Source organism: Colias eurytheme, chromosome 17, assembly GCF_061535395.1.
Source record: "Colias eurytheme isolate Ceu_HAF_F1 chromosome 17, ilColEury1 Martin Lab GWU primary, whole genome shotgun sequence".
In the NCBI taxonomy this organism is placed as follows: Eukaryota; Metazoa; Arthropoda; class Insecta; order Lepidoptera; family Pieridae; genus Colias; species Colias eurytheme.
Genome location: NC_142996.1, coordinates 5,964,294 through 5,979,335, shown reverse-complemented (window position 1 = coordinate 5,979,335; position 15,042 = coordinate 5,964,294). Strand labels below are relative to the sequence as shown.

Genomic DNA, 15,042 nt, shown 5'->3' with positions numbered 1-15,042 from the left:
CTGACATATAGACCTGTTTAGACGGTCCTTCAATTTCCAGATTTGTAGAGTTGAAGAAAGGAGAATGGGCAAATTGAGCCTGAAACTTGGGCTAAGACCAATACACACGAAATATTGTTTTTGTGATAGATCATTACACATACCTAACGAAAAAAATAAAATAAAAAAATAAATCGACCGGGTTCTTGTACAGTCAAGGCAAAAAGTTTTATTTATTTTGCGCACAATAACGGTGTTTTTAATTCGAGTGAAGTAAATATAAACCTAAATGTCATTGGAGTGACTGAGTTTAACCATAAAAAAACGTCTAACTACGTTGAAATATAATAAACACGGTATAGGTACCTGTTACAAAACATAATATTAGTGTATTTTGGTTATTAGAAGGCTTCAGATTAGTACGTCTTTGTAAGTGAAAGTGAATAGGAGTAACATAAAGATATTGTCATTGTCTTGCAACAGTTATTAATTGAAAAAAATAGTATACACAAAGTAATAAAACTTGATGTGACTGTACAAAAACCCGGTTGATTATTTTTTTATATATATTTTTCCCGTTATGTATGTGTTATGATCTATTATAAAATCAATATCTCATGTGTATTGGTCCAACTCAAGTGTTCAGGCCCAACTTCCATAGTAAAATGCCCATTCTCCTTTGGTTTATTTATCTGATTATATTTTTTTAATGACTGTAAAAAATTTTCCTTAGTTATAACTGAATTAAATTCAACTATCAGAGATTTCATGCCTTGAGAATTTGCTTTAGTACGGAATACATCAAAGATATCCGAAGTAGCGACAGGAACACTTAGGAATTTGCCCGTGTTGATTACTATTTTAAAAAGGTCTTCTTTGGATTCCGGTATACGTGAAGGTATGTTTCTCAATTCTAGGCTAGTTCTTTTTTGATGCCTTTCAAAGTTTTCGATTTTATCTACGAGCATATTCGTGTTATTAAGAAGTGCTTTCTTTTCGCTTATTAAGGTATTAAATTGTTCTTTTAAATCATCGTATTGTTTTGAAATGAATTCCGTTGTCTTACAGAAATTTGATAGTGATTTATTCATTTCTTCAAATCTGTTAAGCAAGGAGGCATATTTCTTTTCTTGTTCATCTTTAAATTCCGTAAACACCTTTTTAAAATATTCCTTTAAATCACTCAATTCTTCACCGTGCTCCAGTTTGCGTTTACGTCTTTGGCTTATATTTATAGTTTGTCTTCCATAAGACGGAGTATTTGAGTCCGATTCGGTATCACATTTTGATTTAGATGAGCCAGTCGGTGGTGTTCTTTTAAGGGGCATTATGAGTCCCAAAAAATAAATAAATAGAAAATAATAAAAATAAAATATAAAAAATTCAATATATTCTGTTGGGACTAGAACTCGCTTTCCTCAAGACGTTGTCTCGTCCGTACTGCGGTCCAACTAGCTAAGACGACATTAATGGACGTTGTGAATTTTTTGTACAGTTTTTAGCGTTTTAATCTCTTTTACTGATGTTCTCCTAGTACATTTATTTGAAATTTTACTTCAACGCTTGCTCTTTTACTCACAGATTGTTTCACTCGCACATCCACAGCGACGCTAAATAACTTCGTACGGTTTATGCTCGCCTGGTACTGCTGACTTTAGTTTCGATTTAATTTAATTAATAATTATTCGCAAATAAAAATATTTTTAGAGAAACGAACCCAAACACGTCCACTCTGACTGAGATCCGAGGGGGAAGAGGAATCAAAGAGATAATTTGCAGAAGATGAGGTCGCATCCGATCGATTTAAATTAACGTACGATAACATCGCCTACGATTCTAATCGTCCCCCGATCACAGTTGCATTGCCGACGTTAATACTTAATGTCGTGTTTAATAATCCACTCCGACATATTAATATCGTGTCCCTTTAGAATAAAATGTTTTTAAAGTAGGTTGACAGATCATATAGGCCGCCACTTAATAAATACTATAGAAAAAGTGGTAATTAAATAGTGATTTATAACGAGTGCTTCTTGTAAGATCCACTTAAGTAATGTAAATAAAAAACTTGGATATGGCTTGTGTCACATCCTGCTTGCAAGTTTTTCACCTGGAATGATTTTTTACCCATACACAAAAAGAGTGTTTTTTACGTATTTGTAGCATGTGTATTGTGTGTATGTATTTGAGCGTCATGATTCCGGTTTTTTCATCACATTAATATTTGGTTTATGATTATAGAGATTCTACGTTGTATTTTATAGAAATGGTAATAGCAATTTCATAAGGTATTTAAACATCCCAATTCTAATCAATGTATCAAGGAACGTCCCTCTTTTATGTATGTAAACATCATTTCCCCCTATTAATCAACACCTCATATAATAATAAAAGAGGTTTAATGGGGCAATGCTTCGGATTAATTCTGAGTCACGTGTTTATTTGTCAATTAGAATTATTAATTATCTGGTCATCGCTAATGCAGTTTTGTTATTCAATTAATATCTAAAGTGCATTTCGCTTTCAAGTTAATATGGCAATAAATTTTAAATTTCAAATGTAAATGGAATATTAAATTGATTTAATATAGTTGTGGCCCTAACTGCATATGATGTTCGCAAGTAATAAAATATTAATGTTTAATTTGGGAATGTATGTTTGTAAAATTGACAAACTGTATGCTTTATGTGCTTTCAAAATGTCGTGTCAATATGTTGTGCTGTATCCTTTGAATAGTTGCTGTATTCATTCCTACTCGAATGTCTGTATCATTTAATTGAAGAAAAAAAAGAAGTGTACGTATACTTTCAAAGAAATTGTGCTTAATTCACAATAATTAAGCACAATTTCTTTGAAAGTATACGTACCTATGAACTTACTAATAGAGAATTACTTATAATTAACTAGCTTTTCGCCCGCGTCTTCGCCCGTGTTTTCAAAGGAAAACCCGCATAGTTCCCGTTCCCGTGGGATTTCCGGGATTTCGTCATTTTCCCGGGATAAAAAGTAGCCTATGTCCTTTCTCGGGTATCAAAATATCTCCATACCAAATTTCATGAAAATTGGTTTAGTAGTTTAGGCGTGATTGAGTAACAGACAGACAGACAGAGTTACTTTCGCATTTATAATTTTAGTATGGATGAAAGCAATATAACTTTTATCACTTATAAAATATACCATTGAGTTTAAGTGATTAAGCTTTATAACTAATCTGGATTAGTTAATCCTAGGAATGACCGCAGTGTAATTTGAAGTTAGACGCAACAGGTTAGATCCCTCGAACCCTATTAGTCATATTATTATTTATTATATGGAATATGGATGGTTGCGATAGTAATATAGGATTGTTATATTTTATGTATCTGCATACCATTATTTATAACTGAAGCTATACATATTTTTTTAAACATCTTCAATATAGATAGAAGATAACATTGCCAACTTTTTCCAAAGTCATAATGACCACGGATTATTAAATAGTTACTACGTAATAATTACTTTTGCGATTTTCTCACACTTGAACTATATTAATTCATTTCATTTATTAGAGCGCCGAAAGTCTTCATTTTTTAACCGACTTCATTTTTTCTGCATTTACGTCATACTGGTAACTACTAACTACCAAACTTAACTTTTTATTGAAATAAATCGTGAAATACCTAGAAGCACTGAATAATCTCTAACTTACATTGCATAAAAGGCAATTTAAAGTCCTCCACTGTATACATTTATTCGTTATACCAAAGCATCCCTAATATTAATAGTATTATATTATCTGTGGTACTAACATTTCATTAATGTGCTAAAATCGGCAAATCCATAAATGAAGAAAAAGCGACTACGCATTTACTTATTTACCGGAGATTGGATAGCCAAATCAAATAACGTCACATCAGAAAGCTGATTAGGGACAGCTTATCACATCGCTATTTTGATGGTAATTTTAATTCTATTATTAAATTCTTGTTTGAATATTGCTTGACTTTGAAAAGACTTCCTCTGTAATATAAATATAATCTAGCTGTGCCCCGCGGTTTTACCCGCATTGCTTCGCTTTTTTTGGTCTTTGCCAGATTAAATATAGCCTATAGGATTCTTCGATAAATGGGCTTCCTAACACTGAAATAATTTTTCAAATCGGACCAGTAGTTCCTGAGATTAGCGCGTTCAAACAAACAAAGTGCAGCTTCACCCGCGTTAACTTCACGTTACTGCGTAAGTTGCAATTTTATTAATAAATGCTTAAACGGCGAATTAACCCAAATTTTGAATTCAGTTAAGATTCAAAACATCATATTTTCTTCACTTTTTCAAAGATCCAACCAACACCGCGCAATTAACGTAGTCTCTCTATATTAATGACTTTAATTAATGCGACCCAAAAGAGAAATTTTCATTAACTGTACGTACCTCATTATTAATGCTCACGTTGAGGCAGGTAATGGTTTTGCAATGGCAGAACTATTTCCCGAAGTCATTAGGCACGGTGAGTTCCTAAAATATGGCTTAGTTTGGCCTTGTTCAAACTAATGAATATACCTCGGGAATAGTAGAGTAATTAAACAATATTGCTTGATATAACGTTATTACTTTCTTTGATCTTAAAGTATTCTCATTGGAAATACAAACTTGAATTTGAAATTATGAATAACAGGGCGGCCTGGGGCTTTATGTGTGGTACTTGAATTAAAATGTATACCTGCTATAATCATTTTGTTTTTTTTTTGTATTTGAACAAATAAACAAGAATATGCACATATTTTAAAGAATCCTTCTGCATTTACATATTTATTATTAATAACTCAGATACTTTGATACTTTTTCTAGTATATTAAGTTTTCAAACATAACATGCTATTAATAGGTACCAAAAGGGATTTCAAAGTTAGTAATATTCAGTACTTGTGAATAGTAATGAAAAGTATTATCTCAAAGCAATTCAATTATTTGCATAGCTCAATAATTATGTAATCAATTGCGTGGGGATATGATTAACTGCAATTTACATAATGCTCATAATGATACCTTCTGTAATAAACAACTTGTATCTAATGTGCAAAAATCCTACTGTGTCGTCCCACTTTTATACCTAACTAGCTTTCTGCCCGCGGCTTTGTCTTAAACTTGGCAAATTAGGGACGCTCTTATTTAAAAAAAATCATATCAATATCTGTTGCGTAGCTTTAAAGATTACTGATGTACAGGCGACAGACAGCGGGAAGAGACATTGTTTTATACCATGTAGTGATATGGATAGTTCATATACAAATATCACTGCTAGGTACCTACTCTTTTCCATCTAATCTAAAAAAAATATATATATATTATTACACGACTCAAAAGACTTATAATTCTCAAGAGACATCTAAAAAACATATTTACCTATTAAAACTGTAAATATGTAGTAGGTATGTTTTATAGATAAAATATGAAATATGTTTAAATTTAGTAGTAACTTTTATAGATAAAATATGAAATAACATGTTAAAATTACGTTCAAATATTAATCTCGTTTCAGTCCCTTGTGGTACGTTTGTTCATATCTCGATCAATCTTAAGATTAATCCCTGCAAAGATGTTATAAATAACAACAGGACTACTTACATCAAATTGCTGACTAATTGCTTTGAGATTAAGTGGTTGAAAGCAAAACTTGTCTGCTCAACTGTTGCTCATTTTGTGCACTTACACTATATTTGGGTTCGTTTTTATTTTGTTGTAGGTAAAAAGATGATCGTCAAATATTTATATCTACTTTTATACGTATAAAGTTTTACACAATACACAGTCAATTCAAAACGTGAATAGTAATATCTGAAAATCATTAAAATACATTAATAACATCACGATTCGATCTTATCTAGGTGCATGTTGATAATAACTCCGTTAAGTACATAATACATTATTTTATTTAAATAGAACGACGCTGAAAATACCTAAGAATATCCACCATCTTTTGTGTAGCGAAAAGGTTTTCGTAATTACCACAAAATGATGTAAAACCAAAGGCTTGTAAACGGTGATAAAGCATCTCGATCCATCATATCTGTTTTACAAGAAAGGGCAAATCTACACATGATCTCAGATCGCTAAGCGGTGAAGCCTGGGGCCTGGTAATATGGAAGCTATCCATATTAAGCCCAACAAGGCTTTCGCCTGTGCCGAGAAATCACGACGTTGTAAATAAGAGGCACGAAGGCAAATTAATCACTTCACAATACGTTTAGCGCGGTCTGTTATTTATGCATGTGCTTTCCTTTTAGAGTATAATGTGTATTGATAAATAGGAAATTTAATGTGGTTGTAATGTGACAGCCACACAACACAATACTACAAAATAATGTGCTTACATTGTTCACAAATTTTTTCGCATTCTATTAAGTAATCATCCATATTTTTTTCAATGTTACTCAGGTGGATACATGTAGTAGATATTATTAGCTTATTGTACAAATACATTTATAAAATATTAATATAACTCAACTCATACCGCTTTGCCAAGAAAACATGAAATATAGACTTGAGTTCATAATAAAACGTTCAGAACATTGTAAAAACTAACAATATTTTGGCACATTGTTACAAATTTGATAAGTGCTTGGCACAGAGAACTGTCTAGACTAGACTCGATTTATTATACCAACTTGGTGTAGGAGGCGTTTGCCTTGCTAACTTTATACAAACGTATGTTTTATACTTTGACGTAAATATTGTAAATCTATTATGAAATAGGTTTACCAAAAATACGAAATCATTTGGTATTTAAACATATTACACGACTCAATGCGAAGTATTAAAGAGTGCTCTACGATCATAAAATTATTTTTGCCGTAACTATTCAATTATTTTTATCTTTTGGAGTAAAACTCCTTTAAATTGCAAGCATATGTGTACACATAAAAACATACTTAAAACATTTATTTTTAGAACTACACGCTAATCTTCATACGAAGTTTTTTCAATTGCTACTCATAAACGTAAGACAAGCATTAATAAAAGTTACGATCTACGGAGGTGAGAGAATGGAATAGCGAGTGAAACTTGAAATTGTTGCACCTTTTAAAACAACACTTTAAAGCTAAGAACACATTCATAAAAGAAATAAAGAGCTTAGCCGCTGCACATTAAAATTCCGCTGTATTGTGCAGTAAGTTACAAGACTCTAGCACTCGTAAACCGAGACTAATTGCTTTACCTACAAAGGGTAAAAAATATTGTGTATTGTTCACTCAGCTATTGTAAAGTCACAAACATTCTGAGGAACGTATGGGAGATTTGTGGGAAAACTAACTTTCAACTAAGGAATATTATGGTGAAGTAACATTTGGTTTACGTCCACTGTTGGAGTAATTTTTATCAAAATTGGTAGCTTGTTTTCTTCCATATTTTTTTTCAAGACGCGAAAGGTTGCTCTTGAATACGTCACTGTGTTTTTAAAACAAATTTATTTCACTTTAAATTTGATTTGGAACATAGGATCGACGGCCATCTTATAAAAGTAAATCCTGTAATCATATTACTATTTGTAGAACATTCGTAATCGAATAGACCTTTTGCGAAAATGTTTTCACGTATAAATAAAAGTTTCGGGGACATTGCTTTCTTTGGTTTATCGAAAACTTTATCTAATACAGCAGTTTTTTGGGATTTCATTTACGTGGTGCTTTTGAATTTTCTGTATAAGGTCTGATGTCCGTCGGTAGATTACCTGGATATCTGTAATGTGCGTCTGTGTATATGTGTATGTGTATATGTGTAAGTCTATATGTGTAATTAAAAGAAATATATAATATAATATAATGTAAGTAAAGTCCACGGTCTGTTTGAACAAAATTTGCATCAGCTGTTGTTTAAAGTTCTAGTCGGTACGTGATGCAATGCATTATGAAACTACGTGGGTTGGTGCTTTTGTTCCAGATTCTAAATACAGTAGTATATAATTATTATTTTGTCTTTATCGTATTGATCTTTGAAATATTTTATTTCGTATTGAATTCAGGCTGCGGAATAATGAATTGTCCATACAGCAACGTTACTGTCCTCCCTTTATGAGTTGTATAAAAGTACCTTTTTATGTACACCGACATTAGGACATATAAATAAAATTTAAAGGATCGAAAAAAGTCTCTATCCACATCCCTTACCATAGCTTATATTATAAATTATAATACATACTTTCACTCAAAAATAAAATGGACTTAATTAGCCATTAAAAGTTTTATTCATTTATCGCACAAAAAAGGCGCCATGTCTATACAGCATCCTTTATAACCCAATGTGTAAATTAATATTTTATTACAACTCGATACTATCTAATCATTAATAAAATATATAACGTTATCGCCCAGTTTCTATTTCCTCTAGAGCTATCTCGTATTGGGTCAAAAGTGACCCGTATGTCAAAGTTACTACTTCCCGTAACAATTAATATCACTCGAACATATATTGTGACGTGGCTGTGATTGTATTTATTGGTGATAAGTTATTTGCTTTACGATATCTAGAGAAAGAACAATTCATACAAATAATATGAACTAATATTGTGTTCTACATTTTTAGCAGTGGCCATGAGACTCACTCGGGTCGTCGGTCAGGGTTTTCTTTTTTATTATTATGTTTTACTTTGCTTTGCTGGACCATATATAGGACATTCGTTTCCCAAGGAAAACCATCCTTGATTTCTTCATCTCGTAATAATTCAACCCATTTAGTAGTATGTATAAATAGTTCAATGTATTGCTGATAACTATCAAGTATTCTTCGTCATTCTTTCGAGAATTTAATTTCTTGTATTAGATCATTAGATTGTGTTTTAGAATAGTTTCCTAGATTAGGTACTCCATAGTATAACTTTATTAACTGTAAGAACTAAGTAATTATTATTCGTTAAACGTTCCTCAAAAAGCTTAATACACACTAACGATTTTATCATACATTCCCAGCTTTAATATGATGTTTAATTGTTATTTACGACCCAAAGGCACCGAAACTACGCTGTAAAAGTTATATGATAATTATCAAGAGTCGCTATCAATAGAGACACTCGTAATTTTTACGGTTCCGTTTTATGTTTGCCAGCTTGCTTGGTGCGGGTTTCACGAGCTTTGATATTATATTTATACGAACATTCAAACGTTAGTGAAAATAATTCACTTTATGGCTTCTAAAGTACCTTGCTTATATGATGAGCAGTTAAAAGCCATGTAATATGGCTGAGCTGATTATACCGCTCTTAATTCGTATAGCGATAAACATCTAAAATAGAGCTCATAAAATTTCTAAAATAAATGGTGTATTTTTGAAATTATGTCCTGTATTTTTTATATTATGTAATCATCGTTAAATTCCGCGCTAAATCACCAATTACCTTGTTAATACATTCAATTACCTATTGCCACTTCAGATTCAACGGGCAATTTGTATGACCATTCGGCTGTTCATTTAACTGTAAAGACTAAACTGAGACTAAGTAATACTGCACAAATAAAAGAACTGCAAATCATTGAATATTATTCCTAGTGTATCACTAACTTTTGAACGGAATACATATCCATACTAATATTATAAAGTTGAAGAGTTTGTTTGTTTCAACGCACTAATCTCAGGAACTACTTACTGGTCCGATTGGAAAAATTATTTCGGTGTTAGATAGCCCATTTATCGAGGAAGGCTATAGGCTATATATCATCACGCTAAGAACAACAGGATCGAAGCACTGGGGGTAAAACCGCAGAGCACAGCTAGTATATGAATATATCTATACCTAATTCCATTATTGTTTGGGATATTAACGATTAAAGCTTACGTAATAGCTCAATTTTTTGCTATTTAAGTTCTCAGTTTGATATACAGCCGATTGCAAAATACACCTACGCGGTTTGTTATTATGTGTTCATAATTTAATCTCGCTCAAACGTGAGCTAACCTCATTATCTGAGATCTGAACAACATAATTGGTTTGTCGGTTTTACATATTTGGTATTCATTATTTTGATATCTCATATACCTTATGAGTTCAGAGTTTTTGAAGGGATTAAAAGTGTTAGAGATAATTTTGAATAGACCGATTAATTGGAATTAAAGCTATTATAATGTAAAGCAGATTTTAACGCATTTTTATATTAATTTGAAAAAACTTTTCCGCTGTGGTTTTAGGTCATAGTTCACCAAGTGCGTTCGTAGATGTCACATGTCAAACTGGTATAAGGAAATTCTGGTTTGATCATGTTGTTTTCCTTCACTGATTGGCGCGGCTATGTGAATAATTTGCACATAAATTTAAATTTACATTTTCGGCTTTTTTTACACCGACCTTTTTATTTGTTTAAGGTTTAAGCGATAGATTGAAATCACAAGCGGTAACAAAGCCTTCTCTATATTTTCGTGATATAAATTTTTATATGAGTACCTTTCCTATTAATTTTGCTTCTAAATGTTTAAATCCTTCAACCGATACACTCGTATATAAATTACATTTTTTTATTTATATTGTTTTAACTATTAAGTACGCATCGGCAAATTCACAAAAGAATTCGCTCCAATGAACACGACAAAATACAATAAATACTGCAAAATGCAATAGAAATAATAAATCAAATATTTTGAAACGAGTATCGGCATCGTTAAAATTGTGACCTCGATTTTGATAGGTCTCCTTTTATATCGATAACATCGCAATATGCCTGTTTTATTTAATCTGCCATACAAAAATAAAACTTGATCTGCAATTAATCCTACGATTTTAATGTTTTGGTCAGGTGTGGTTTAATTAAAATATATCTATTAGGTATAGTATTTTATATGACTACTAGCGTTCCGCCCGCGGCTTCGCCCGCTTTGTCTAAAACCCAATAAATTATAATATACTAAAACCTTCTTGAATCACTCTATCTATTAAAAAAATGCATCAAAATCCGTTGCGTAAATAGTTTTAAGGATTTAAGCATACATAGGGATATATGGATAGAGAAAGCGACTTTGTTTTATACTATGTACCTAGTGATCTTGCTGCCCCGGCAAAAGTTGTCCTGCTTTTGATGGTAACTAACATTGTGACACGAAAATTTCATACACTATATGTATACTGAAGAGATACTACATGTATATACTTTATAATTTATGTATATACTTTATTGTGAAGTATCTTTTAATGAAATCTTGTCATCGTGATGGGAAATAAGCTCCCAATGTCCAATGATAGTATCGGATCTATGATAAGAGCAAAATCTGATCTTCTTTACCGTTATTGATATGCGTGCACAGCAATAATGCTTCGTAATGATGGGTAATTATTATAATAGCTGTTAATTCCCGACCTTATAATACCGACGGAATAACTTGACGGTAAATTATTTGTTACAAAACGAATTTCTATGATTGAAAATCGATATTCTAATGTGAAATTGGAGAAAGTTCTGGAATAATCCATAATTGTACGCATCGAGTAATGTTCTGGTCTTTCAACGGGAAAACTCGATTATAAATCGTATATTTATGATAATGTAAGAGTTTATTAAATTTACTTACAATTGGAAATATTTAAACGTGCGAAGTGTAACGCTGCTAGTTACTTACTTTTCTTCCAATATTGTTCATATTTTCCCCATAATATTTAGCGCATTGTAATTTATGTCATTATTTCAGCTTACTCATTCCTTATCAAATATGTGGTATTACGTATAATTTAGTTTATTTGCCTGTATTCATGTAGTTAGTTCGCTTCTGTGCCTGCTTTAGAGCAAATGTAAATAGCGCTTTTAAACTGGTGTCTTCTTTTAGGAGCCACATTTCGGAAGAAGTTATTACGTATTCGTAAGGTTAATCCTTTGGGTTGGATCGCCGAATGAAGTCGAAAATAGCGAAGATGAAATATTTCCCCTCGGGCGGGCAAAAGGAAACGTATACCCTGCTTACAGCTCGACGAAGATATATGAAGAAACTAATGTATGTATGGCGATCTTTTGTATGACATTTGGTTGACGTTTCTATGTACAAGTTGGAATTTATATCATGTTGTAGCATGTTGTATATATAATTATAATGTATATAATATATTGTGTAATATATTATGTTTATCTTATCAAGAAAAAATATAGTACCTAATAGTGTGGTTTATATACCTAGGTATCTAATTAGTAATTATTTGTCGAACCAAAATCATTTAATTTCTAAACGATGAATTTACTACTTTTCTAACAGTTTATATTTTTAATAGGTAGGTACATAGATTTTTCGCATGTGTAAGCAATAAGCATTTATATTTTCCCGTTTTTTATTGCATAAACTTCGATTTTTTATCATCGTTTACGATATTCACGCTTGTTGCATATTAATTTTGTTAACTTCTAACAAAATTGCATCCACGTGGATTCAATGTAAATTTATTTTTTTCTGTTTTTAAAAACCTGTTTTTTTATACCTTGAAAGTCCTACTAGCTCAAAACATAACTTTGGTTTCAGAAGATCCAAAAATAGAGGGTATTTAAAGTTTAAAGTTTAAGACGAAATACAATCATGCTTGTGCACCTTTTGGGCTACGCCCCCTGGGTGGAGCATAAGAGCGCGCGGGACGCTTCACAAAAATCCCCTCGCCACGCCACACAACTGAATAGATGACGGAAACATACGGAACTAACGGAGGTTCAATGAACTTTACTTATATTCTTATATTCGCGCGGTTAAAGCTGAGTAAAGCGATCCGGCAACGTCTTTTCGTTGCCGGGCCCATCGAACTAGAAAAATCGACCTTTGTTCCTTTGCACGAAGGTCGATTTTTAATTGGTACAAATCTGGTTACAAAAAGTGAGCTTGTGACTAAATTATTTTATGATGCAATTATTTTTTATTGTTAGAATTGTCGCTACCTACGTTACTAGCTTATTTGCAAATCTTTGTAAACAAATTTTATAGTTTTTCGACATGCCGGGGACTTTACGTATAATATGATAATAAAAATACATAATAGAATAATGCTATTTACGTTTGCTTTTTTACATTATTATCGGTTTTAAAAGATTAAAAAACGGGTTTTTGTTTTTATATCATATTTATTGAAAAAAAAAAACAATAATAGACAAAAAAATATCATTTACAATTTTGATTATTTTTGAATAAATATATCCGACATTTTGATATACTTAAAACATCAGATATTTTCGAATGCTGGTTTTGTTACCATTTTATTGTTCCAATGTTTATCTTCTTGATACGACTTCTTCTCCTTGTTCCGTAAATAAATATGTATGTCTCTTGCCCGTTACTTTGAGCTATCCTTGTACTGTGTACATTGAGGTGCTGAAACAACCATAATAAGTTATAATAGGAGAAAAATTAATTGATAATACCTCTTATAATACCACGATTATTATAAAGATACTGTCATCAAAACTAGAAAAAATTGCACAGCTGTGTACGTTCCTTTGTCGCTTTATTATCCTAGCCCGTAATAAACTCGATTGTCGGCGTCATACATAGCAAGCTTTCTGAGAAAATCGTTCTTTTGTTTGCAAAATTTTACGGTTGACCGCAATTATTATAACAAGTGCTTTTATAAAAATTAGTAAAAAATTTCGCAGCTGTGTCTGTTCGTTTATCGCTCTATTGTCCTAGCTCGTAAAAAAGTCGTTTGTCGGCTTAGTTACCTACATACTTCATAGTTACATAACTACAAATTTTTCAAATATTTTTTATATAAAATTTATAAGTAATTATGCTTATGCATAATATGCAAATAGTATTCATAAAAACAAATAAAAAAATTACTCATACATACATTCATTCGAATTGATATATTATGTATAAATAAATATCCTTTATCTAATCCTGTCTAGATCTAATCCTTGTCTTGGGATTGCTCACATGTGTATAGAATTGTAAGTAGATCAGCAATAAGCCTAAAATAGCATGATATCTAATAAGTAAAAAAATTACAATTACCGGTGCAGTGAAAGACCTCAGACAGTAGTTATAATACAATAAAAAAAAAACAAAAAAGTTATACGCAATAGGGTTGAAATAAAAATTGTTTCTGATCTCACTGGTAATTACCTACCCATCAGTGATAACTTACACTAGTCTGAAATATTCCACTATCTTCAATCTTATGACTTATAAATAAATGACATAAGAATAAACTTACACAAAAAAAGTACTATGTGAAACTGTCTGAAGATCAATATCACTTTCTGGTAATCATGGTTGGTCTAAAAGACCAACGTGTCTTTATTGCGTCCTGGCTTGCAAGCTGCACATCGGATTTTTCGTGGTCGCGCTTCGCTATTAGAAATAAACATACATACACAAATCAGAAGTATATTTATTGGAAAATGAAATCTCAAAAAACAACTAAAACATTACCTATTTATACCAAAAATAAAATTATAAATAAAAATAAAGACAGAGTGCATAAAATTATAAAATCTTGATTTGTGCGTTGCTAAATTCAGACTTTGTAAACATATATGTACTAATACAAAAATCATAAATAGGTAATGAAATCTCAAAATATGACTAAAATAATATTACTTATTACAAATAAAAATAACTATCAGATTTTCATTTATGCGTTTCTCAATTTAGACTTGTAAACATATACCTAGTAATCAAAATATTTGAAGTTGAAATCTTTAGACTTGTAGCGACCTAAAGACATAATAAATATTATAAATAAGCATGATAAACATTAAACTTACCTATTTAGATTCAATAACTGTAGTTTCTTCATCTGCCTTCGCAACATTTTATTCCTAATGTTCTCACTATCAATGTTTTGGCCACCAAAATTCACCATGTTTATGAAAAACTTTAGTAACACTAACACTAAATCACGTATGCGAGTAGACAACGGCACCGCGCGAAAAAGTTGTACAGGACTGCTCTCTAAGACGCGTTGGCGTCGACTAACAGGAGGCGGAACGGCGGAAGCGACCGGCCTGCGCGCAATTTTTTGATCATAGTTTATAAATATATTTTTTTTAAATTACTGATGTATTAATTGAAAAATCTAATCCCGTACGTCCCACAAGAATTGAATGGAAGTGGATGTGGATAAAGTTTCATTGATATT

At 31.6% G+C, this 15,042-nt stretch overlaps 1 protein-coding gene across 3 annotated transcripts in view; it reads left to right on the top strand.

Annotated features, from left to right (window-relative positions):
• RapGAP1 (Rap GTPase activating protein 1) overlaps positions 1–15,042 on the top strand; it is a 277,491-nt gene that overhangs the window by 138,556 nt on the left and 123,893 nt on the right. Inside the window, exon 2 of one of the 3 annotated variants that reach the window (XM_090111814.1) lies at positions 11,757–11,921. The exons of the other annotated variants lie outside the window; for them this stretch is intronic. Coding sequence (XP_089967940.1) covers positions 11,821–11,921 — 101 coding nt within the window. The 5' untranslated portion in view covers positions 11,757–11,820. The remainder of the gene's footprint in view (positions 1–11,756; positions 11,922–15,042) is intronic. 3 annotated transcript variants of the gene reach the window in all.